Source organism: Peromyscus californicus, unplaced genomic scaffold, assembly GCF_007827085.1.
Source record: "Peromyscus californicus insignis strain IS unplaced genomic scaffold, ASM782708v3 Scaffold_21__1_contigs__length_65335640, whole genome shotgun sequence".
NCBI lineage: Eukaryota > Metazoa > Chordata > Mammalia > Rodentia > Cricetidae > Peromyscus > Peromyscus californicus.
Window position 1 is genome coordinate 55,190,218 of NW_026294514.1, and position 26,414 is coordinate 55,216,631.

Below are 26,414 nucleotides of genomic sequence, written 5' to 3' on the forward strand. Positions count from 1 at the left end.
TGAAGTAACTTTGTTGCAGGCCCCACAGCAGGTCAGGGGGTAGACAGTAGGAGCCATCAGTATAGTAAGGCTCTGGGAAAGCTGGGAAAGAACAACAAAACAACAAGTAAAACAAAACAGAACAGAAGACGGTAGCAGGATATGAGAGGAAAGGGACTAAAGTTGGGAACAAGTTGACTCCTATGGGGTCACAAGACTATAAAACAGCTTACTTTCCGGAGTAATACAGCAACACCTTGGCAGCAATTCAAGATAGGTAACCCCCAACTCAGAAGCACAAATGTACACATGATGACACAAAAGAATGTGTGTGGCAAGTCTGCTAGATACAGCTGAGCATCAGGAACAATCTCACCGCTCACACCTCTTAGGAGGCAGCAAACAGCTGGAGCCCCCCATTTCTTTCTGAGCCATCAGAACAGCTAAGGGAGCCAAGCAGTTCTGAAAGTACTGTCTGACTCGTGTGTGTGTGTGTGTGTGTGTGTGTGTGTGTGTGTGTGTGTGTGTGTGCTGGGCAGTTGAGGGAAGGCCTCCCGTGACCTATGAGCCTTCTGGGAACAACCTGGCCTACAACTCCCCTGGCCTCAGGAAGCCAGTGCTAGTGACTCTTCATCCTTGTATCTGCATGCCCAGATATGATGTCTGAGCAAACTGCCCTACCAAATCTCTCCCCCAGGGATGCAAGCTGGCAGAGATGCATGCCCACACTCTATCAGGTGGCTAAGGGCTGACGTATAAACCTTGGTCCTAACCAGTTTCAGAGATGAAAGGTGGTGCAAAGAGGAATGAGCACATGGACATTGCAGGCTTGAAATGATAGCATACATGCCTGGTGGCATAACGTACCCTCCTCCTGCTCCAGTGAGTGATCCATGTCCTGGCAGGAGTGCTCCCCTCCTCTGGAACCAGAACTTCTTAGACCAGCAGAAGTTAAGGTGGTGGGAACAGGAAGCATCACTAGGGCGACAGTGAGTGGAACCATTCCTGTTTCACCCCTTGATTCCTGGATCTATGAATCCTAGCTATTGGAGAAACTGTACCATGCTGACACCTAATTGGTGCTCTGTGTCTTCAAGAGGCCATTCCATTGTTCTATCAGCCCAGCTTCTTCAGGATGGTGGGGAACACGATAAAATGAGTGGATTCCATGAGTATGGGCCCACTGCCATACTTCTCTGGCTGTGACGTAAGTTCCTTGGCTAGAATACCAAACACAGTGTGGAATACCAAGGCTGTGGGTAAGGAATTCTCTAAGTCCTTGGATGGTCATTTTGACAGAAGCATTACATGCAGGAAAAACAAATCCATAAGCAGAATTAATATCTACTCCACTAAGGACTACGCATTGTCCTTTCTATGAAGGGAGTATTTCAATGTAACTCACCAGCCACCAAGGTGCAGGCTGTTCACCCCAGGGAATGGTGCCATACTGGGTTTTGGTCTCTATTGTTGGCAGATCTGGCACTCAGCAGCAGCTGTAGCCAGGTCAGCCTTGGTGAACGGAAGTTCTTGTTATTGAGCCCATGTATAACCTCCATCTCTGCCACAGGGCCACTTTGCTCTCGGGCCTACTGAGCAATGACAGAAATGGCTGGGGAAAGAGGCTGACTGTCCTCAGACTAGACCATCCTATCTACTAGGTTACTAACTCCTCCGTTGAAGTCACTGTTTGATGAGCATTTACATGGGACAGGAGAATCTTTATACCCTTTGCCCTTCTGGAGAGTTCTATCCACATACTTCTTTCCCAGGTATCTTTCTTACCAATTTTCCAATCATGTCCTTTCCAAGTCCCTGACCATCCAGCAATCCACAAATCAGTGAGCAATCACACATCTAGCCATTTCTCCTTCCAAAAGAAGTATGACCAAGTGTACTGCCAGAAGTTCAGTATTGCCCAGCAAAGCAAGGTTTCATTTCAGTGATGCTAAGCTCTTGTTAATCATGGCTGATTCTTCATCCCTAGCTGACCAGAAGCACAGATTATTAATTCAAAATATCAAATGACCCCGACAGTCTTTAAACTTCCCTCTGAACTTTATAAGCCAGGCCACCATCACCTGCACTGTTCTCAGTATTATCTTCCAAGTTCCACAACAGCCCACTGAGCTCTCAATACTCAATGGCTTTCTAGCCCACAGCTCCAAAGTCCCTCCCCCATACAACATGGTCAGCTCTGTCACATCAATACTCCATCTCTGGTGCTAATTCTGTCTAGTTTGGGTTACTATTGCTGTGATGAAACATCATGACCAAAAGCAACTTGGGAAGAAAGGGTCTATTTGGTCCACACATCCTGAATCACAGTCCACGGAAGGAAGCCAGGGTAGGAAGCTGGAGGAGGAGCCACAGAGGGGAGCTGCTTACTGGCTTGTCATCACAGCTTGCTCAGCCTGCTTTCTTATCGAAAGGACCACCAGCCCAGGAGTGGCAACACCCACAGTGGTCTGTCCCCAGCTCTCCCTATTCCCATTAATCTCTAAATAAGAAAATGCCTAACAGGCTTGCCTGACTAAGGCCATATTAAATGGAGGCATTTTTCTCAATTGGGGTTCCCTCCTCTCAGAACACTTTGGCTTGTGTCAAGTTGGCACAAAACTAGCCAGAACAACCTGTCTGTGAGGAGTTGGGCCAAGGATGTAGGTGTTTGAATATCAAAAAGAGATGCAAAAAAAAAAAACCCAAAACCCAGAAAAGTAGTAAGAATTCAAAGACAAAAACGTAGGCAAAATAAGCAGAATCTCTCATGAGTTAACTTCTTCCTTGATCATGTAAGTAAAAAGAAAGTCCAGAGGTTCTGACTGGGGCTTACAGCTCACATGGATCAGCTGCCCCTGTGCCACCTGGGAGGAATCCTGTCCCCTGTTGGGGTTGGTAATGAGGAGATAAAGCACACCACGTGTGAGAATTCCCCAGTTCTCAAGGAACAGTACTACAAGCCAAGATAACCTAACTCAGAGCTACCTCTTCCCCTTTCCCAAGTTTTCATGATCCCAGTTATACAGACATATAAAATAGGTATTTACCAGGAAGTCATAAAGAAATTCCTCTTAAAAATAATTCTTTGGCCCATCCATGGTGGCGCGCGCCTTTAATCCCTGCACTCAGGAGGCAGATACAGGGGGGGATTTCTGAGTTTGAGACCAGCCTGATCTACAGAGTAAGTTCCAGGACAGGCAGGGCAACACAGAGAAACCCTGTCTTCAAAACAACAACAATAATAAAAGCAAAACAGACAAAAATCTCTGGTATACAAATAAGTTCACCATTTATTAAGAACAAAAGCAAATTAGAATACAAAGAGATGGATGTGCATTTTTTGTTTGTTCGTTTTGTTTGTCTTACTCTATAGAGCAGGCTGTCCTCAAACTCACAGGAATCCACCTGCTCCTGTGCCTCCCCAGCGCTGGAATTAAAGGTGTGCACCACCACCACCTGGTGCCTATTTACTTTTAAAAATTAAATCTTGGCTGAATATTTGATACTACAGGACACAGAGCATCTTCAATGTTTTTCAAGGTTAAATGATACTTTAATTTTGTAGTCATCAATGCTGAGAATGCTACTTTGCATCAATATACAATAGAAGTATGTTTACAGCCATTTCAGAAACTATTGGAAATTCTAACCTAATTCTGCAAAGTTCATTTGATATTTTTAAATGAAACTCAAATCATCAGCACAAACATTCTAACACAATATAATCTAAAGACATATTAATTTGATACCTGCTGAAAAAATAAACGATAGTAGAAAAGTATTAAAAAATTTTTTGTTTCTATAGTTAAACCATTATATTTCTATAGGCACGGAAAACTCTGCATGTATAATAAAAACACTGCAATTTATACCATATAGCAGCCTTGAATCTGAGTGGAGGCTTTTCAGGCAGATTCACTAGCCTTGCACGGTGTGAGCTATATGCAGTATGAAGTGAAGGGAGCATGTTGTGTTCAGAACCAAAGCAGCAATGAAGTCTTGCGACATACCATGGGTGAGCACTACACTCATTATGCACATTCAGTTGTGAATTACTTTTTGGTCACTCTGCATTAAGAAATCTTTTACTAGCCAGGTGGTGGTGGTGCACGCCTTTAATCCCAGCACTCCGGGAGGCAGAGGCAGGTGGATCTCTGTGAGTTCGAGGCCATCCTAGTCTACAGAGTGAGTTCTAGGACAGCCAGAGATACACAGAGAAACCCTGTCTTGAAAAAAAACCAAATAAAAAAAAAAGAAATCTTTTACTGATGCCAAATTTTTCACAATCCACACATTCAGTTACATGACCCCATATGGGGTTGTGACCCACAGCTAAAGAAGCTGGGACATAACCAACAAATTTCGCTTCTATACCCTCTGCTGAGATCCTGAATCTTTGTAGCATTCTCCTTACAAAACTGTGGTTAAAGGATTTTTAGGGACACCAGGAAAAGGAAGGTAACATTTCCTATTCTCCATTTTATAACCTAACTTCTTCACCAGGCATCATTACTTTCTAGTCAAGCACAGAGGGTGTTTGCTGCTGTTAGGTGTGGGGAGCTGGTACAGAGAGTTCCAATACCACAATCCGAATAGCTAAGAATAAGAATGTCAATGTCTCTGCCACGCACCACCCAACCACATTCCTAGCATAAGGATCAAAAAAAAAAAAAAAAGGATCAATTTTCCATGACAAAATCACAGGTTTCAAGATCTAGGGCAGAGTCATATAACAGCAATGTATCCTAAAATCTCCTAAGAGCTTTAGCAAAACACCTACATTATCCCCAAACTTAAGATGTTAAATTACTAGTTGTTTCTTCTGAGGTCAGACCAAAATGAATTCTAAAGCCGTTTATTTGCCATATTTAGGATGCTCATGTGGGAGAAATGGCAAACATCTGTCTACAATACTTTCTGGAATTCTGACTATTTTTTCCTGGTCAGAAGGAAAGCATTAAGTCTTTACTGGAACACAAAATCTGTATTCTAGCAGGAACTTCATGACTGAGAATTTGCCCTTGTCACAGAGTTAAACTATTGCTTATGCATTTCATTTTTTGTTTTGATAGGCATCTCATTTGCACATGCTGGCCTTGAATTTACCTCTGGAATGCCAGGATGATGGGCAGTGACTGCATGTATACTATCACACCCTATTTATGCAGTGCTGGGGACCAAACCCTAGGCTTTGAGCATAACAGACAAGCATGTTTCCAATGCGGCTACATTCCCAACCCACCTCTGTATTTCTTTTTCTTCTTTTTTAAAGACAGGCCTTAGCTAGCCTGCCTCTGCCTGAGTGCTGGGATTCATACCTGGCAACTTATTTCTTGAAGAAAATGAAAGCCCATCATTTTTTGCCTACACTAAAGGATATCGAAATATGAGAAAATGGAGTAGTACTAACAAAAAATACCTGCATGCTCATTAGAACTTGGTTCCCATTTCTCAGTGAAGGTATAGGACATCCTTCCCATCTACATCCTACATCTACATCCAGATCTCTTTTTCTTGCATTTACTTATTTTTTTTTGAGACAGGGGCTTTTTCTAGTTATTATTTATTATTTATTTTCTGTGAATGAGTGTTTGTGTACCACATGCATGTCTGAGATGCTTGCAGAGACCCAAAGAACATGTGTATTCTCTGGAACTGGAGTTATAGACGGTTGGGAGCCACCATGTGGGTGATGGAAATTAAACTACAATCTTTTCGAAGAGCAGCCATTGAATGCTCTCTACCCCTGAGCCATCTTCCCAGAGACGGGGTCTTTTTATGTAGCCCTGGTTCATGTGGAACTCAGATTAGCTTGCTTCTGCCTTCTCATTGCTGGGATTAAAGGCTTTTGCCACCACGATCAGCTTAAGACCACTTTTTGTTTAGTTTTTGTTTTTTGAGACAGAATCTCACTCTGTAGCCTTGGTCAACCTGGTACTCAATATGCAGTATAGGCAATCCCTCTGCCTCATCCCCCCAGGCACTAAGATTATAGGAATATATATATATATATCACTATATCTATTTTTTTATTTGTTTGTCTGTCTGTCTGTGGGGTTTCTAGCAGGGTGCTGAGGGTCAAACTTGGGGCTTTGTGCATGCTAGCAAGTGCTCTACTACTGAGCCACAGCCTCGGCACCAACAACTCCTCCAATCATCGAAGCCACTTCTGCTGCAACACTAACTTTCAGGTAATAGAAAAGTCATCCCCTCGTGTTAACTTCTGAGTTTTGAAATAGCAAATTATGAGCCAATGAAAGTACACCTGCCCTAGACATTCTGCCCTCTGTAGTTTGGAGAGGACCCTCTAGGTGAGGTCTCAGGTACCCCCTTCACTGTATGAGTGACAGAGTTGGACACTGTCAGTGTCAGAGCTGAAAGCATTTCTACTCCACAGCTTAGCATGTGGGATAAAGCAAGCTGATACATAACTTTCTTCTACAAGGTTTTTAAATAAAGTTATGGCTCCAAGTGAAGATTCTCTAGAGATGAAGCTAGATTTCAGTGTTGATCACCAACCATACAACTCATTCAGTGAACCGAAACAAACCAAGACTATCCAAGGTCAGAAAGCCAGTCACTGACTGACCTTTGGATAACCAAATATCCCATCTATAAATGCTAAAAGTCCATTAAAATGAGAGTAATAACTGAAGCCTACATCCACACAGGGCACTCACCCTGAAACTGCCACAGAGACATCCTCCTTTTCCTGCATCACTACAAGTAAGTGCCTTCTACACAAGCAGAAGCCTCTCAATCCAGTCACAGTCAATGTGAGAACCATGATGTGATCTTACTTCAGTCTTACAAAATCCTGGAACGAAGTTTGTTTCTGCAAATGACGTCTATGGATGGGAGTACCATAAGTCCTGGTTTTAAAATAAACTAAGACTGTGTGTGGTGGTGCACTCAGAGGCAGAGGCAGGCAGGTCTCTGTAGGTTTGAGGCCAGCCTGGTCCACAGAATGAATTCCAGCCAGGGATACACAGAGAAACCCTGTCTCAAAATAAATGAATGAATGAATGAATGAATGAACAAACTTAAGGCTCAAAACTGAGACCCTTTAGAGCAGAGGCCAGACTTCAGTGTTTACAACCGTATAACTCATTCACCTAACCGAGACAAATGGCACTGCTTCCTGGCTTGCCTCTCATGGTTGCTCACCCGGTATGAACGACTCAGGACCATCTGCTCAGGGGTGGCACTATCACAATGGCATAGGCCCACCCCCACCAATCAATCAAGACAATGCACCACAAGCTTGCTCACAGGCCAATACTTTGGTGGCATTCTCTCAGCTGAGGTCCCCTCTTCTGTAGCTTGTGTCAAGTTGACAAAAAATGAGCCAGCTAGTGACACATGAGAGGCTGAGGATTCCAGGACATGCTGGTGTCTGTGTTCAGAAGGTAATAAGTGAGAGTTATGACAATGTAATTACTGTAATGAATAATATCAACAGAATAAGAGAAAAGCAAATGAGCAGGGCGTGGTGATGCATGACTTTAATGCCAGCACTCAGGAGGCAAAGGCAGGCAAGTCTGCAAGTTCCAGGGCAGTATGGTCTACATAGTGACTTCTAGACCAGCCAGGGTTATATAGCGAGACCCTGTCTCAAAAAAGAAAGTAATAAAGAAAAACAAATGATCATTTCAATTAATGCAAAATTTTGGCAAATTTTAACATCTGCTTTTTGTTTGTCTGTTTGTTTGAGACAGGGTTTCTCTGTGTAGTTTTGGTGCCTATCCTGGATCTCACTCTGTAGACCAGGCTGGCCTTGAACTCACAGAGATCCACCTGGCTCTGCCTCTCAAGTGCTGGGATTAAAGGCGTGCGCCAATATAGCCTGGCAACATATGGTTTTAAAGAGAATGGGAGAACTCTCACTTAACTAGGAATAGGTGACAACTTAACATGTTAAAGGCATCTATAAAAACCAACAGCAAACAGTATACTTAAGGATGAGATTGTAAATGTTTTGTTTTAAGATTAAGAACAAGACAATAATATCTTCTCTTAACGTGTATTTAACACTGCATTGGAAGCTATAACCAATGTGATAATATGATAAAAAGCGCAGAGATTTAAAAAGAAGAAAAACTATTTTTTCACAGATAATCTGATCAAGTTTGTTAAAATATTAAGAAATGCAAAAAGCCAGTTGGAATAAGAAAAAGTGTTTTCAACGAGTTGTGTCGATTCATATAATCTGTCACAATCCTTTATCTGAAGGGCAGAAACCACATTGTGCATCTTCTACGACTCTGCCTGATGGAGGCACTTTGGAAACTTTGCTGTCATGTCTTTTTCCAGTGTTTTTGATATTCATAGATCCCCTGGATACCTTGGCTTTCTGTATTTAATCTTGGGGGGACTTTCAAATGATACGGGTGCCTTGAATATGACAGAGGCTTTCATGGTTCTTGGTGAACTGAACTCAGTATTCTGGGGTTCTAGACGATCAACAGCCACCTAAGCCTCCCTGAACAAGTGGCTTCTGAGTTCCCTGCCTCACGCCCAAGAAGCACATGGAAATTTGGACAAGAAGTAAGAACACAAAGTGTCCATTTATTAAGAAAAGGAAAGAACTCCCAAGAGTGGGAGTGGCTACAATGGAAGAATAACTTTTTTTTTTTAAGAGTCTCACTCTGTAGCTCAGACTGGTCTCTAATTTGTGGCAACCCTCCTGCTTCAGCCTCCTGAGAACTGGGATTACAGAGGTGCACCACTTTATTTAAATCAATATTTAACCCTATAGCTCAGTTTGAGGTCAGCCTGGACTGTACACACAGTGAATTCTATACCAACCTGGGCTATAGAATAAAACTGTGTCTCAAAACCAAAACCAAAACCAAACCAGACAGATGGACAGAGTACAGACAGACTGGGATTGCAGGGATCAATACGTTCTTACTTCTATAAACCTGCATAACACTCGGAGATGAAACTAAAATGCTTCAAAAGTCATACAAACAAGCTTTGATTCTCGTCTAGTGCGGCCTCTTCAGGTCTTTACAGGCAGAAGCAGCACACTTCCCCACCACTCCTCACACCCTCGCACTGCAGAAGCTTCTCTGCGTGTGCTGACTCAGACAGACAGGGCTAACTGCGACCGACTCACTTTGTCCTTACAATCTATCTCAGGAGCAGTTTCCTAAACGGCACACCCACTAGGATGGCTGAAATAAAAGGTTCAAAAAAGAATGTGGAGAAATCAGAACCCTTTAACACTGCTGATGGGAACGAAGAAGTAGTACCACGACTTGGGGAGACAGATTGGTGCATCCTCAAATGACTAAACCTTGGAGTTACCATGTGATGTTGCAATTTGACTTCCTTGTCCATTACCAAAGAAATTAAAACATGTTCACACAGAATCTTTTACATGAAATGCTCATGAACAGCATTATTTATAGCCAAATGGTATATACTAACAAATGAAGTATTTTTAGCTACAAATCATCCTTAGCTATATACAGAGTTCAAGTTCAGTCTTGGTTACATGAGATCCTGTTCCAAAAAAACTGTATAACTGTTACGCTGAGCAAGTAAGTTCTGCACTAATAATGTGAACTGCCTCCCATTGTTAGCACTGGTGTGCACCTCCTCACACCAATGTTAGCACTGGTGTGCACCTCCTCACACCAACGTTTGCACTGGTGTGCACCTCCTCACACCAACGTTAGCACTGGTGTGCACCCCCTCACACCAACGTTAGCACTGGTGTGCACCCCCTCACACCAATGTTAGCACTGGTGTGCACCCCCTCACACCAATGTTAGCACTGGTGTGCACCTCCTCACACCAATGTTAGCACTGGTGTGCACCTCCTCACACCAACGTTAGCACTGGTGTGCACCTCCTCACAACAGCAGGCCTCCCTCGCTGCACACTGCCTGGACGCCAGGTTCACCGTACCCTGCCTCAGGAGGTCAAGCCCACACTACCTCTCACTGGGCACTAATTCACAATGTAAGGCTTACTGTGTGCTGCCTGTCCGTGTAAGGCCTCACTGTACAGTGCATACCGTGTCACCCCTCACTGTGGAACACCTGGTCCACAGGCTTGCCTCCTAGTGCTTATCCAGCCCTTGTACCAGCGCCCTGAGCAGGAAGGACTGATTCTGTGCTCAGACAGGAATGCTGGCACATCTCAAGACCACATGTCATCTATTATGGAGGTGCCAGGACCCCAGACACCCAGGTGGGGAACGGAGACGGTCTGAGTCAAAGCCATTTGGTTGCAGCTTGAATTCTTCCGCCATCCTCTTAAAACAAAAGAATGGGAACAGCGGACCCTTCAGAATTTTATTTGAAAGTTAACTTAGATTTACTATTTCCAAAGACTCTGCTGGGTAGTCAGCAAAGCAACTCTTGATTACCTGAATAAACACACAACACAAACCCTTACCAGCAAAACGGAATCTGGTACAGATTACTTGTCTTCAGACCATAGAAGGAAATATGCCTTAAAAAATCATGCTTCTTACCTCAATGTCAAACACTTCCACAGTACTATCCAACAGTTTCACTCTGATACGCAGGTGCTTCTCCTGCATCCTGGGTGAGAGAGTCTGCTCTGGTTCCAGGGTACTCACTCCAACAGAAGTCTGGCCGCCCAAGCGTGTCCCTGAAGTCGGTAAAACTCTGTATGTTCCTTCTATCTCTCCCATTCTTCATTAGTTGAAAGTGGAGGAAACACTAAAACAAAAATACACTAAATAACTACATTATTTAAGTATTAAAGCAGTGTAAAAAAATTGAGCTCATAAGAACCCGCAATATCGTGTATTTAACTTCTTTGAGTTTTAAATTACATTAACATTAGGAACATAACGTTCTTCTCCTATACATATAGTTGTGGCACAAAATGAATAAAACCTCTAGTAATATTTCACGGTTCTCTGAGTCAGATGCATATATTAAGTCACTGAACATCCAAGAAGCTATTCATGAGTGACATCATTACCACTCACCTGGGACAGGGAGAAAACCTATGACTATCTCTCTTCCCAGAACTGCTCAGCACCCAGCATGCCTTCCTCCTTCAGCCCAGTAATGTGTGCTAACAATTTGGTCCAAGTGCCGGACAGTGTCCTTTCTAGAAAAAGTAACAGGAGAGCATCAACATGTGTCTGGCATGGTCACAGTAATCTGAAGCATCCATAGACCTGTCTTTTACATTGGCTCAGCATGCCAAGAAGGCCACAGGGATGAAGCTAAAGGACATGGAAACAGCCAGACTTGTCTTTGCCAGCTTCATACTTCTTGTATTTTCTAGGGTAGAGCAGTTGCCACTGGTCATCTGTGAGGAAATCTGAGGTATGGCACCAAATGACAGCCTGGACAAGGACCTGGTGAATCCACATACCTGCCCCAGACTATTCTCAAGTTGTGCCCCACCTTAAATCTACCATAACACTGGTACCACTATGCAAGACCATTTAAGATGACACTAGAGGATCATTTTCAATCCTTCTTGTTGCATGAAAGGAAAAGCCTGTTTTTAAGCTGTTTGGTCTAATAGGGTGATTTAATAAAGAGCAAGCTAAATATCTGCTAGAATCTCAATATTGTTTTCCCTTGTACTAAGGTACTTATTATCTATGGAAATTTTTCTTCTTAAATCTATTATTTATGTCTGAAAATCAAATTTTAAAAAATTAAGGAGTAGGGATGTGGCCTGGTTATTACATCACTTGCCTGGCAATGAACAAAGTCCTGAGTTCAATCCCCAGCATGACATAAAGCAGGTGGTGGTGGCACATACCTAATTCCAGCACACAGGAGCAGAGGCAGGAGGATGGGTCTGAGTTCAAGATCATCCATGGCTACACAGCAAGTTCTAGGCCAGCTTGGTCTATATAGGACCTCCTCTTAAAAAACAAAAAACAAACCTAAACAAGCAGAATGTGGATGTACATGCCTTAATTTCAGCATGCAGGAGGCAGAGGAAAACGACATTCTATGAGTCTGAGGCTAGCCTGGTGTACAGAGTGAGAACTTGCCTTTAAAACAAACAAACAACAAAGAAAAAAAAAGAAAAATGTTTAACAGTAAAACCATGATAGCACAAGATACAGGCAACATGGTAGAAGTGAGACACATACACCAGATGTTTAACCAATGAAGAGTGTAGTCTGCAAAACTTACTTTATGTCTCTTAAATCACTTTGTAAATGTTTTCTGCTAACTGTAGTAACCTTTTAAAGAGTTTATTTCTCTCGAGTGGGACCTGTGGCTCAGTGGCAGAAGGCTAGCCCAGCATGGCACAAGGGTCTGAGCTAAACCCTCAGCACTAAGAAAACAAAAGCATCAAACTCACCCCACCCATCCTCTTCACTGCCACCACAGCTGCCAGTCCTTTCCCGTTTTCATGAATATCTTATCAAGACCTACCAACAAAAGGATCTTGTAGCCTTTGAATGACATTTGAAAAGCTTCCTCATGACTCACTACCAACCAAGTCCTTCTTAAAGCCACATTCCACAAGGATCTTAGTTCAGAAGTGCTGCATGCACCCAGTTTATCAAAGGAGGTTAAAATCTTTTGGCAAAGTGCAACATTTGAGTGCTGTGGGATGTTCTGTATGGCAAATGTGTTGCTCTGATTGGTCAATAAATAAAACACTGATTGGCCAGTGGCTAGGCAGGAAGTATAGGCGGGACTAACAGAGAGGAGAAAAGAAAGAACAGGAAGGCAGAGGGAGACACTGCCAGCCGCCATCAGGACAAGCAGCATGTGAAGATGCCGGTAAGCCATGAGCCACGTGGCAAGGTATAGATTTATAGAAATAGATTAATTTAAGCTATAAGAACAGTTAGCAAGAAGCCTGCCATGGCCATACAGTTTGTAAGCAATATAAGTCTCTGTGTTTACTTGGTTGGGTCTGAGCGGCTGTGGGACTGGCAGGTGAGAGAGATTGGTCCTGACTGTGGGCCAGGCAGGAAAACTCCAGCTACATTCGAGCGAGAAGTTTCAGCAAGTAAAGGCACTTTGCCAAGCCCGATGACCTGGCCTGGACCACCAGGACTCACACGGTGGAAGAACAGAACTGACTCCAGAAAACTGTTCTCTGACCTCCACAAATGTGCCACATACGTGCATCCACACAGATGCACACAAATAAGAATTTTTTAAAAAGCATAATGTGAGCAAAGTGATGAAGTGGTACATAATTGCACCAAGTTAATTTCCCACCTCAATTCCTGTATAAAGCCAGTTCAAACCAATGAATAGGCCAACTACTTACATGTGAGGCTCAGGTAGCTGTGACCTACCATTCTTTGGAAGCTTTCCAGTCTGTATGCTTCCTGAGGGCAGGACTAGATTCTCACTGTGTCTGCCAGCTAAGTAGTTACTTAGTATCCATGGCATTAAAGAAATTGCATTGTGCAGCTAAGTAGTTACTTAGTATCTGAAGCATTAAAGAAATTGCATGGTGCAGCTAAGTAGTTACATAGTATCCATGGCATTAAAGAAACTGCACTGTCTCATCAAGCAGTATACTGTATATAGTACATAAGACTGAAGACGGACCACAGCAGACCAGCACTTAGGAGTGTCCACACTGTCAATGTTAGCACAATTCTATGAAGCTTTGAAAACTACAACTATGAACATTTTCACTTCACTTTCACAAAATTTTAATACAAAAAGACTAAATGGAGACTTCTGCCTTTAGGGTACCTCCAAAGTGGAAGTAGATTAAAATACAAACAGTAGCCTCTTGTTCTTCATCAGTTTACGTTTCTCAAACACTGAATCATCAAGTGTTCTTGCTAAAGTTTGAGTGTGAACTGTTCCAAAAGGTTTCAGTGTTAAAGGCCTGGCTACCACCTGATGGGCTTTTGAGAAATGACTGAATTATGAGGGCTCTAACCCTGTGGTGGATTAACCCACTGTCAGGTTCATAATTGGATGGCATTACTGCCTTAGGGCCTACTTGGAGGAAGTAGGCCAGTGGGGATCAGTGTCCCTCTGCTTCTCTGAGGTCAGCCACTTTACTCTACCACATGCTCTCTGCCATGATGTTCTTTCACTACAAACGGACCCAGAAGCAATGGGGAGTGACTATGACTAAAACCTGAGACTGATTCAGAAATAACCCCTCTTCCCTGGAGTTGTTTTCTCGGGTATTTTGTTATAATGATGGGAAAATTGATTTGCTTTAGTTCTTCTGAAACAAAGTATGGGTTTTACTCTGTTCATCAAAGCCAATCTTCCCTTAAGTAAGGCTACAACTCTGAAAATTCTATTTTCAGAGGCTATTTATCTAATTTATCTTACTATGTAATTTTCACTTGTATTTTATATGTATTAATTTAGAGATAGGATTTTGTTATCTTCCCTGACTGAATCCACCCTCTTGTCTCAGCTTCCCACATGTTGGGCAATGGACACATGACACTGGACTCAGCTTCTATGTTGAAAGGAAAAAATTCTTCAGGTTTTCTTTTGTATTTGTTTTTGTTTTTTGAGACAGGGTTTCTCTGCGTAGCCTCGGCTGTCCTGGAACCCACTCTGTAGACCAGGCTGGCCTTGAACTCACAGAGATCATCTGCCTCTACCTCCTGAGTGCTGGGATTAAAGGTATGTGCCATCGCTGCCCAGCTTGTATTTGTTATAAGATGGTTGCATCTAACCATGCAGTTCTAAGAAAATGAATAAGGATAACCACAGGACCTAGAAGTACACACTAAGATGAAGAAAAAAAACATATAAAAAGAAAATGCAAGTTTTTGCTAGTTCACTCAGGATAATAGTCCCTCTCTTACTTAAACAGGGCACAGGGTAAGTACTCCTAGGGCAGACAGAGTTCACTTTATAAAGCATTAAACCACACAGTGTGGTGGCATACACATGCATCTAGGAGGCTAAGGCAGGTGGTCACAAGTTCAAGACCAGCCTGGGCTACATAGTAAGACGTTGTCTCCTAACAAATGCTCTTAACTGGACCATCTCTCTAGCCCAGCTCCTTACTTATTTTTATTTTTCATGTGTATAGGTGTTTTGCCTGCATGTATATCTGAGCACCTCATGAATATAGTGCCTGAGGTCACAAAAGAGCATCAGATCTCCTGGAACTTGAATTATGGACAGTTGTGAGTCACCATATAGATGCTGGGAACTGAACCGGGATCCTTTTTAAAAAAATATTTATTTATTTACTTATTTATTTGTGTGGGTGTGTATGTGTGTGCCACATGCCAATAGGAGCCTGTAGAGATCAAAAGAAAGCATTGGATCCTCTGGTACTGAAGTTACAGATGGTTGTGAACCATCATGTGGGTGCTGGGAACCGAACCTGGGTCCTCTTGCAAGAGCAGTAGGCCTTCCTGCCTTCCTCCTTCCCTTCTTTCCTTTTTAAAGATTTATTTTTTTACATGAGTATTTTGCTTGTGTGTATGTCTGTGCCTGATGCCTGAGGAGGTCAGAGGAGGGCACTGGGTCCCTGAAATGAGTTATAGACGGTTGTGAGTTGTCATGTGGGTGCTGGCAATCAAACCCAGGTCCTCTGCAAGAACAAATGCTCTTAAACATTCTCTCTCAAAAACAAAACAAATGGAATGACTCAGCAGTTAAGAGCACTAGCTATTCTTGCAGAGAAGCTGGGTTTAGTTCCTAGCACTCACATCAGGAAGCTTACAACCACTTTTAGCTCCAGTTCCAGGGAATCTGACACTCTCTTTTGGCACCTGCATGAACATGTGCACACACATATAAAACAATTTTTAAAAAAATCTTACACAATTAAGCCATAAATTCATATTGTATATGTATATTTAGTAAAAATATATTTAAAAACAGATTGACTATAACCTAGCTGTAACTTTTCATCTAATATTAATTAGTTCATCGGTCATGAGAACAAAAGACACGGAAGAGTTCAAGGGATATCAAAGCTCTCGTGAACCCTGAGTCTCACCAGGGAAACCGCTGCAAGCTTACACACCTCTGAGCAGTGACCTTTGTCTTTCTTGTCATCTGGTTCAAAGAGAGGCATTCATAGAGCTGCAGCTGAGACCCAGAGTCCAACACACTCTATTCACACTGGTTTGGATAAGAAATGACCCTGGAGGCACTGTGCTGCAAGTTCAAAGACAAATCTGTTTGCTGTTCGCAACAGTGAGTGATGTGGCGTGAACTATCCACTTAACAAGTACTCAGATTTAAGGTGGAGTCTGAATCAGGGACTTAAGGTGAGACTTTAAAGCTCAGTGCATTACTAAGTTTAGGAGAGATGAATAGAATTTGATAGAAAACTGGTAGACAATCCCAGTGTAGGAATGCTGGTTAATCTTCATCTCTGGTCTCTCAACTGTTTCAGAAGCAGCAAACAGCCGGGCTCTTGCTGCAGAATCACAGGCTGCTTCACTCAGTATCATTTTCTTTAGTCTGACATGAGGAATAATTGGTGGGGGGTATGCTCTAAATCTGCCTTATGTAAGATATGACCTAACAGGAATGAACTTTATTTTGTTTTGTGTGCTTATAAATAAATATTAAGAAGACTAGGTCAGAAGAAACACAGGTCTGGGAGCCTACAGTCCACTTCTGCCCTGTCCTGGTATCTGCTGGAACACCACTCCCAGAAGTCCACAGAAAGGCCGGGCAAAGAATCAGCAACCTATATAGGGGACTCAAGCAATTTTCTCATCTCTTTTTCCATGTGAATGGAATGCTTTGTAGTCTGCATCCCTAAAAATATCTCTGGTAGCTGGATACAATTTCCATCATTTTGTACCATTCACTACAAATTTGGCTGCTTTGGTTATGTTCCCATTTAAAAATAATAATTTAAAAAACCCTGTGACATGTCATTTCCTAAAGTTGGAAAATTCAGCCTAAAAGTTGGCAAAGGCTTTGGGGATGGTGGTGATGTAACAGACATCTACTCTGGAAGGGCTGCTGACAGTGGGGGCGGGGGATGTATAGGACAGAATGTGTATGGGAAAGCTCTGCATTAAAATGGCTTAAGTAAACAAATAAATAGAGCCTGAGAAGGAACACTTAACCCAGAAGCGACAGAGTCAGCTTTGAGCCTCGATCTGGTTACCAAGGTTCTTGCTCTCCCTGAACAAAGGCACAGTCTACTGTCCACAGTTAAGGGAGCTAGCTAGAATGCTGTTGAGTAGTGGACATCTGCCTTCCTTGAAACCCTGGGTCCTAATAGGAGAATTAAGAGGCAAGCTTCTTTATTGACTAGCCAAAGAGACAGAGTATGATATTTAGCATTTTCATGAAATTTGTCTAACAGGTCTAAAATCTACTCAATATTATGAACTTTAAAAACGTTTGTGTGTATGTGTATGGGCATATCTGTGCCACAGCACGTATGTGGAGGTCATAGGACAATTTGTGGGAGTTGGTTCTCTCGGTCTTCCATGTGGGTCCAAGGATGGAACTAAGGTCATTAGGTTTGGCAGCAAGTGCCTTTACCAGCTGAGCCTTCTCACCGGCCCATGAGTCATCTTCCATAAATGGACTCCAACCCAGTCCCCCAACCTTGGGCTACACTGCTGCAGTACAGCAAGGGATGGGCCCCTTCTTCTCCAAGCATAACTGATTTTTAAAAAAAAAATAATAAGTAAGCAAGTTAATCAATATGCAGAAGCTGAAAAACAATGTCTGGTTTTATATTACAGGGCAAGGTTCAAAGAACTGATGAGAAACAGCTAGCTAGGCAGACGGGCAGGTGTGAGCATCCACACCCTTCCTAGGAGTCTCACTGACTCAACAATCAGCACCTCTCTAGACACAGTTGCAGCACTGCCAGGCGGAAGCTGACGTGGCCTTGGCCCTGCAGAAACCAGAGCTGGAGTCATTGCCTGCACCAATGTGGACAAGTGAGCCCAGCGGCAAACACTGGCTCCTCCACCGGATCAGTCAGGAACTTCTGGTGTTGGTGATGTCAAGACTTTAAGAAGGCCGTAGCAGAGCTGGGGAGACGGCTCAGTTGGTCAAGTGCTTGCTGTACAAGTGTGAGGACCTGAGTGTGCATCCCCAGAATGCTGTGGGATGTTTGTACACTGTGTGAAGATGTGTTGCTGTGACTGGTGTGATAAAGCACTGAATGGCCAATAGCTGGGCTGGAAGAGGTTAGGCAGGACTTCCAGGGACAGAAGAAGAAAGGCCAGATATTATTGGGGCATTTTCTGAGTTGAGGTTCCCTCCTTTCAGATAACTGTACTTTTGTACAAGGTGACATAAGACTAGCCAGCATACTAACAATCACAAAGTTCTCAGATTGGTTCCATATTTACATCACTTCACTTTCAGTCTGTCTTTTGCTTGTGAGCATTTCCCTGGGTTTTCAGGTATGAGTATCTTTGGATTATATCCTAGACTTTTAAAAGCACTGTGCTGTGGAGTGTAGGTCTTATTTCAGTCCTGTGGAGCATACTGGTATTTCTGGTGAGCAGACACTGGCCTGACTACATTCAGGTTGCAGTCCCATCCAGTCTTCTATGGAATATTGTCTCAGTGCCAACTCCACTTCAGAGCCCTGATGTTCCCCAGGAAAACCCTATATGTGCAGAGGCCCCAAGAAAGCATTGAATCCCTTGGAACTGGTTGTGAACTGACATGTGGGTTTGGGAAATTGAACACAGGTCCTCTGGAAAAGCAGCCAGTGCTCTAATCTGATGAATCATCTCTCTAGACCCTGGTTCTCAGTTTCTGACCCACACATGATCAGTGTGGAGCCCCTAAGTCCATAAAACTTTAAGGGGCAACTTTCTCAAACTTTCTCTCTGTGGTCTCTCTGGTACACTTTCCTGTTCATAAAGCTCCCTTTTCAGTCCTTTAGCCAGAAATCTGGGGCTTTAGCAGCCCTGCTGGCCTACAAATTGTACTTTGCCTGGGACGGAGCTCCAAGGGGGTAGAGGGGAAAAAGGCAACTGCTACGGCAATGAAGAGGCAAAGAGGAAAAATGGTGGACTTTCCCCACTCTCCTCTGGAGCCCAAACTAGAGGGCTTCTCTGTAGCTCTCCCTATCCCTACCTGAAGCCCACCTCCAGGTTATGAATATTCTGATGGCAAGACAGGGAACAGTGGGGGGCAAACAGGAAGTTCTCTGTTGATGGCATTCATCTCCACTGCCCATTACCTTTTGCTTGCCAGAGTCCTCCGCAGCTGCATCATGCACATATCCAGATGTTCTAGCTAATGAGTGGGAGGGCCAGGATGAATGGAGTGTGCACTCCCAGAAACTAAGCTCCACTATCACACATTTTAACCATGAGCCAAAATAAACCCATCCTTCCTAAAAAACAAGCCCACACATGTTTATGGTGGTTCTCACTGGGAGAGGATAAAGGACTGATTTTTACTCTTCTTTCCAATGTAAAATTCTTTCCCAACTTTTTACAGTAATGGATATATATATTACCTTTGATATCACACAGCACCTGTAATGGCCTGCTTCATGATTTACTGATAGCTGCCAACCTTCCAGAGGAGGCAAGAATACTGTCCCTTGTCTAAGAGTTATAGTTGTTCTTGTTCTGTTTTTCTACAACAGTTCAATTAATAAATACTTTTAGTTGAGTGTGGTGATGCATGTATTTAATCCCAGCACTTGGGAGGCAGAGGCAGGTGGATCCTTGAGTTCGAGGCCAGCCTGGGCTACAGAATGAGTTCCAGGACAGCCAAGGCTGCATAGAGAAACCCTGTCTCAAAAAGCCAAAAGTAAATAAAACAAGCAAAACTTTTAACACTGGAGCTAATTTAGATATTATGGTCTGCTCTCCATATTAACTACTACTGAAGAAACTGTGACTTTAATAAAATAGACAAAATATTTAGTAAAGCCTTGTAAGTTAATTTCCAACATCACTTTCTCCTTCCCAAACAAATTTCCACTAGCCAAGGAAAATGCACTTAGGACCTTCACTCTACACACTACTGGTTTATTTGGCATCAAGCATGGGTATAAAACTGCCCCCAATCAAAGTTAACTTGATAAAAAAAAAATAGTCTGGCTCGGGTTTCTAGGTCTCTCACATGGGCCTCAGTTCCAAGATACTGGTAAGGCCCCAAGCAAAGTGTTCCTATCGTCATATGTTTCTATAAAATTTACTAAAAAGTTATTCTGATTGTAACCACTTAAGGTTGTTGGATCTGTCCGGTGTAACTCTGCCTGTGCCGTTCTCCCCCACAAGAAGGTAGCTTGGAAGAGCAGCTGGCACTGCTGGGCGCCAGATAAGGACCTACTAAGGTGGACGTACATTCAAATGAAATGAGCTCCTAGAATGCTGCTCACACCCTGTGGCCCTAGGCAACCAGCACAAATGGATCCACTAGTATCTAGCCTGGAAGGTATATGGACAATGGAAAAGAAACCAGAAGACAGAAATACAAGGAGCCGGAAGTTCCTTCGTGAGGACATTTTTAATAGATCTGTTAAACTCTAGGCAGAGTTCAGTTCTCAGAAGACAAAGTACAAATCCTTACCTATCAGAAAAACAGGTCAATAATACAGAACTACAATTGTAAATATGCCTTTGATGAATATTTTCTTCCTTATTAAATGTAATTGTGCAAATAAAGATCTCCACCCCCCCCTCCCTGGCCCCAGAAACACAAAACTGTTTGTGCACTATTATAAAATATGCCTATATGTAAAATCATAAATTATGTGCCCTACCAATAAAAAAGTATCAGCTATTCTAGAGGGATGAATGAATTTTATTTTCCCACTGTCATGAAAAGGAAATTAAAAATACAGAGCTAAGAAAAAAGGGATTATATGTCAGGTAATAAATGTGTCCTGCCTTCTTTCCAAACAGGGTCTCATGTAGCCCAGGCTGTCTTTGATGACTCTGAACTTCTGGTTTTCCTGTCTCTACCACCCTATGCTGAGATCACAGGGATGTACTACTATGGCTCTGAGGATCAAACCCAGGGTTTTGTGTATGTTAGGAAAGTGCTCACTCGTTATCAGCTACATTTCTAGCTCCTTACTTTTTCTCATACTAAACAAATGTTTATTTAATGAATTAACTTTTATCTGTAACCTTATTTCTTTAAAGGAGATTTATATTTATTATTTTAAATTGTGTGTGTATGTGTGTGCGCGTGCGTGCATGTGTGTGTGTGTGTGTGTGTGTGTGTGTGTGTGTGTGTGTGTGTGTGTACGTGCACTCACACATTTTGAGTGCAGGTACCCACAGAGACCAAAAGTGTCTGATCCTTCTGGAGATGGAATTATAGGCTGATGTGAGTCGCCTACCCTTTTCTAATCACATATGCTTTAGGCTCCACAAAACTTAGCATCGGAGGTTGCCCCCACGCAAAACTTTATTATTATATTGGATTACTGATTTGTTATTATTATGTATTTCAAACATTTACTGATCACTTATTCTGATACTATAGAAACTCTGAATGTTTAAGGATATAGGAACTTCCAAGGGGGAAAAATCCCAACAATGCAGTGGGAATGTTAGATGAAGTATGTTAGTTAATGGTAGTTAAGTATGCTAGATAAAGTGAGGACGGCAGAGGGGAATGTGGCAGGTGGAGGAGCAGTTGGGATGGAGGGACAGTCTAACCAAAAAGACTTATCAGTCCTCATACCCATGACCGTAGCTACTATGTCCCAAATGACCACCACTGCCAGGAGGCCCAGATCCAGCCCTTTGCTTTACACTGTGTCATTTACTGTCACAACCACCTGTAATGGTGGCAGTACAGCTCAAGGAACTCCAGCTCATGGAGGAGAATGACTTGGCAGTTCCTCACCTCTGCAGAGGGCCTCAACTCCACCCTGACTCTATGGTGTACACACAAAGGAGTTGAATCAAGAAAGGGAACCAACCGAGTGAGCACACAAGACCACTTGCCCACGGCACAGTGAGGAAAAAGAAAATCACTAGAGCAGTGGCCGCCCAGGCTCAATGGGCTGGGGGTCCCACAGGAAGCAAGAGATCAGGTGGAGCATAGTGGTACTCGCCTTTAATCCCAGCACGCCTGAGAAAGAGTTCGAGGCCAGACTGATCTACATATCGAGTTCCAGGACAGCCAGGGCTACATGGCCAGACCCTGTCTCACTCAGGTGGGGTGGATACATTACCTGTGTGTGATCAGGGTTAGGGGAAAAGGCAGAGTACAGCTAGTTCAAGACACCAGAGAAGAGCAGAAGAAGCTGCCTGAGGCTGGGCTGTTAGGGCTCCAGCAGGTCAACTAGATGGAAGTCCATACTGAAGCAGGTTTTGAAGGTGGGGTGCGGCGATATTACTAAATTCATTTTGGGATGTGATCAGGATGGGCTGGGGAGGAGAGATAAGCCAAAGCAGGCTTCCTCATGGGATCCTGTTGTCACGGTGCCTTTGTTTTTTAATTACATTAACTTGTGTATGTGTGTGCACATGTTTGACATTGCTCACATAAAGAAGTCAGAGCACAGCTTTTGGGAACCATTTATCCCTTTCTACCATGTGTGTCCTCGGTTCCAGTGCAGGTCACCAGGCTTGGCGGCAAGCACCTTTTCCCATTCAGCCGTCTAACCGTCCTCAGGTTTTTTATTTTAAAGGAGTAATAAACTAAAATACCTTAGTATTTAGGCTTAGTGGGAAATAATCTTCTAGGACTAAAACAAAGTCACTCAAATCATTCTGCCCTCCTGATTCTGTCCATGTCCTCAAGAATTTTTTTTACACTTTAATTTTTGTGTATACACCATTTCATCTTTAAGCTTAAAGGCGTATTTGAGGCATCTTTCTCGGAATCAAAATGGTTCAAATTATGCTTTGAGGAGGGACAGGAATGAGCTTGCCAAAGAATGTTTACTGGCCAAGAGTACTTACTTAACCACCTGACTGATACAATGTTTGCTGATCTGATTATTTTTTAAAAGTGGGATTTCCAAAATCAAAATATCACATACTGACTAGTAGTTGCTTTCCAAAAATAGTAGACCACAATCCTCTCCAACATAAACACTCCCAAGAAAATTGTAACACTGGAATTTATCATACTAAGTTCTTTGAGATCCTCAACTTTCCAGCTTTCCTCGATAAAGTCAAACCCTCACATCAACAGATACATTAGAACCAACTGACTCTACACATAGTGACCTAAGAGAGTGGACTAAACTCATCCAGCTTTTCAATGTGCTCTGGCTGCATACTTAGCACTGCATGGCGTGTGCAAAGCTCATGAAGGGAAACCGGAAACCAGACAGGAAAATGGGGGAAAGGAAAATATGATTGTAACTGAAATGGTAGGCAGAATTTAGAGAAATCCATTAACGTCTGAATACAGGTGTTCATGTGACTAGAAGCAGGAATGTCTGGAAAGGGGGAAACTGACAAATAGACATACATGACTTCCCATGGGGATTACTCATGGATTAATCACTGCTTAGGCAATCCAGTTCAGATCCTTCCCTCCAAGCAGGTAACTGTGGCATCACTAATGCTCTACCACCTCATCTGACAAATACCCAGGGTTAGCCTGTGCCACTGTTTACTCAGGCTGCTCTTTCACTTGATAGTAACAATTACTGAAGTTCAGAAAGTACTAACGTAATTCAAGGCATCTTAACAGCTGTCAAAAGTTGATTCTTAGTCCTCACAACAACCCTACGAGGTAAGTACGTTTTAAACCACTTCACGGATAAGGAGTCTAAGGCAGGGATAAATGAGGGATATACCTCATAGTGACTTCCTCTTTGGTAAAGGAATTTGTAGGAAGGAACCTAACTCGCCATTAGCACCCATAAAATGTAGCAAAGCAAGGTCATTAGAGAAGCAGGGTCGATGACTGGTTTTGCACATATGCCAGAATGTCATCCTAAACCCACCAGTTAACTTCTTCCTGTCCTTTAAAACGGAGTTGTGCAAAGGCACTCATGATGCACAACTGTTCCATCAGCACTCAGAAGGCTGAGGTAAGAGGGTGGTGAGCTGGAGGCCAGCCTGGGCTATGGAAAAACTGTGGGGGATGTAGGTGGGAATGTGGGAAGGCTGTGCAGCTTGGGCATGTCTCCTTTGAAGACTTTAGAACTGACAAATAACAGCCATAAAAGTGCTTCACAAACGACTTTTTGTGTCGGGAATTCACAAAAATTTTATTTAGCCTACAAGTAAAGATTACTTCACACCTTCCTATTTCAAACGACCTCTTTCATCTTTCTAACACTGAGAGAATCTGTAGTGCCGATTATAATACTGTCGCCATAAGACTCACTCAAATTCAGTGTTACCCACTAATTACCAAACATTTTCACAGTGGCCCAGTCAAAAACACTTCATGGAAACAAAACAAAGCTAGAGAGAAAAGTCACCCTTGAAAGATTCTGCTCGGAATTCTGTCTTTCCATTCTTTCTAAACACTATGTATCGACATTATTTCCTCCATGAATGCCTTGCTTTTTCGTTTATATTTTTCACCACCATTCCCGGGACATGAAAGATTCTGAGAAATCACTGCCACATGTAAATGGCAAAGGTGTTTATAATCTAGAGTGAGTGAAACGCAATGGGCCAGTACTATTTCTAGATCCTAGCAGAGTAGGAACACTGACACCTGGTTCTCAGTTTTGAAGGAAAGGCTGGAAAGAAAAACCAGGGAGTGGCCGATGCCCTTCTGGGCTTTCATTTGTGGCTCTTGGTGCAGCTTCCCAAGGCTCCTGCTTTGTTGCTCACTGGCCTGGGGGAGGGGGTGTCTTCAGGAGGGCACTCTAGTGGGCCTTAACTCCCCAGGAGACACCCAGTGCCCAGGAGAGACGCCCAAACTCTCGATCATCCCCCTTTCTCGACAGCTGGCCTCCACGTGTGATGTTCCTGCCCTCGGTACTCTGCTGACAGCCAGGCTCCATTCGGAACGCTGCAGCTAGCAGCCCGCCCCAGACTGCCCATCGACACCAGCAACACCCCTGTCCGCAGCGGACATCCAGTCTCGACCCAAGACTCTCCTCCCTTCGCCCTCCACGGAGAGGCCTTTCACAGACGTGTGTTGTCACACGCGGACTCGATGAGGAGCTGGCGCGCCTCACGAAGGCCTCAGAGCCCGGGCGTGGACTTTCTCTGGTGGACCGCCAGCCTCAGGCCTGGGCCGGCTCAGGTTCCACTGAGGTTCGGCCAGCGAAGGAAGCCCAAGCTCGCCCCACCGCCCCTGCGCGACTCGCCCCCCTGCCCACGCCCACGGCCGCCGCGTCCTCACCGTGCCACACCGGCCCGCGCCGCCGCCAGCCAGGCCTCCTCCACGGCCTGCGCCCGCGCCGCCCGATCCCGACAGCTAGCTGCTTCCCCGCCCCCGCCGCGCGTCCGCCGCAGCCCCGCCCCCCCGCGGACGCACCGCCGATTGGCCTGCGGGCGGGTCCTCCGGACCGGCGCCTGCGAGCGCAGCACTTCGTTCTGATTGGTGACCACGCGGGGGAGGGCGGGGCGAGAGAGAACCATAATGTCAAAAGCAAAGCCGGGGAGCTCCTCCGCGGGTGGAACCATGCTTCCGTACAGTGGGCCGGTCTTCGGCCCTGGGAGGGGTTTGAGGACCCGAGAACTCTGCGCTGGGTGGGACTTAGGAAGCGGGGAGTTCTTATTCTTACTCTTCGCTTTGGCATGCCGGGAAGATTCGGTCTTGGACCCGACTTCGGAACAACTTGAGAACTCAGCCCTGGATTGCACTCTGGTGGGTCCTACATAAGCCTTGGGCGGGACTTTGGCACATGGGCGGGTCTCAGCCTACAGCCTGGCTTTGGCAAGCAAGGTGATCCGATTCTGGGTACAGCCTGCTCCCAGCTCGCGGAACTGTCCTGGCACTCACAGCCTTGGTCATGCCCCTGACTGCCAGCCTCCTTCTTGCCTCCCATCCATCGTGCCCCACCTGGGAAGAGTGGAATTGTGGTCTGTGGGCACCAGGTATTACTGAAGGGTCGCTTTTGAGTACTGTACCAGAGGCAGGCTACATCAAGGAAGACCCCTGGAAGCCTTTGTTGTTCCCTTCTGGTTTTGAGACTCTTTCTGGGAATCAAAATGGTGAGACCTGATTCTGGGCCCTCCACTCCTGTGATTTTCAGCATCCTCGTTTCCTTCTTCCATTGGTTAACTGGCCCTGCAGAGAGCCAGCCCTCTCAACCACGTCCAAGCTAAATAAATCCAGGAACGATTTGGCGCACAGCCCCAAGCGATTCATACAAAGAACTGGCTTTTGGAGAGAAGTCCTTAAGACAAGATGGGAGGGCCTCAGCTTCCCCAAGGCAAACTAGGCTCAGCAATGTGGAGAGGGTTCCCAACTTTCTCTACCACCCTAGGCTTTTCCTCTAACCAGCCAGTGCCACTGAGTGTGCTACCAATCATAAGAAAAGTGGCTGGATAGGGCAGGAATGAGGTTAGACCTGAGCAACCTAATGACCTAGAGAGCAGGAGTCTCACTACCCTGGGGTCAGCGTGCTGTTCAGAAAGCAAGAGGAAGAGGGGCCCAGATGAT

The 26,414-nt window shown here is 44.2% G+C and overlaps 1 protein-coding gene across 2 annotated transcripts in view; it reads right to left on the minus strand.

Moving 5' to 3' along the window:
• Positions 1-25,261, minus strand: part of Farp2 (FERM, ARH/RhoGEF and pleckstrin domain protein 2) — a 98,156-nt gene extending 72,895 nt beyond the window's left edge. Inside the window, exons 1-3 of one of the 2 annotated variants that reach the window (XM_052750326.1) lie at positions 25,149-25,237; positions 10,955-11,079; positions 10,469-10,679 (exon numbers count right to left, since the gene is read on the minus strand). In XM_052750326.1, the coding sequence (XP_052606286.1) occupies positions 10,469-10,651 (183 nt within the window). In that variant the 5' untranslated portion in view covers positions 10,652-10,679; positions 10,955-11,079; positions 25,149-25,237. Of the gene's footprint in view, positions 1-10,468; positions 10,680-10,954; positions 11,080-25,148 lie in introns of both variants that reach the window. The other variant, XM_052750327.1, reaches the window with a different exon arrangement.
• Between the last annotated feature and the right edge of the window lie 1,153 nt (positions 25,262-26,414).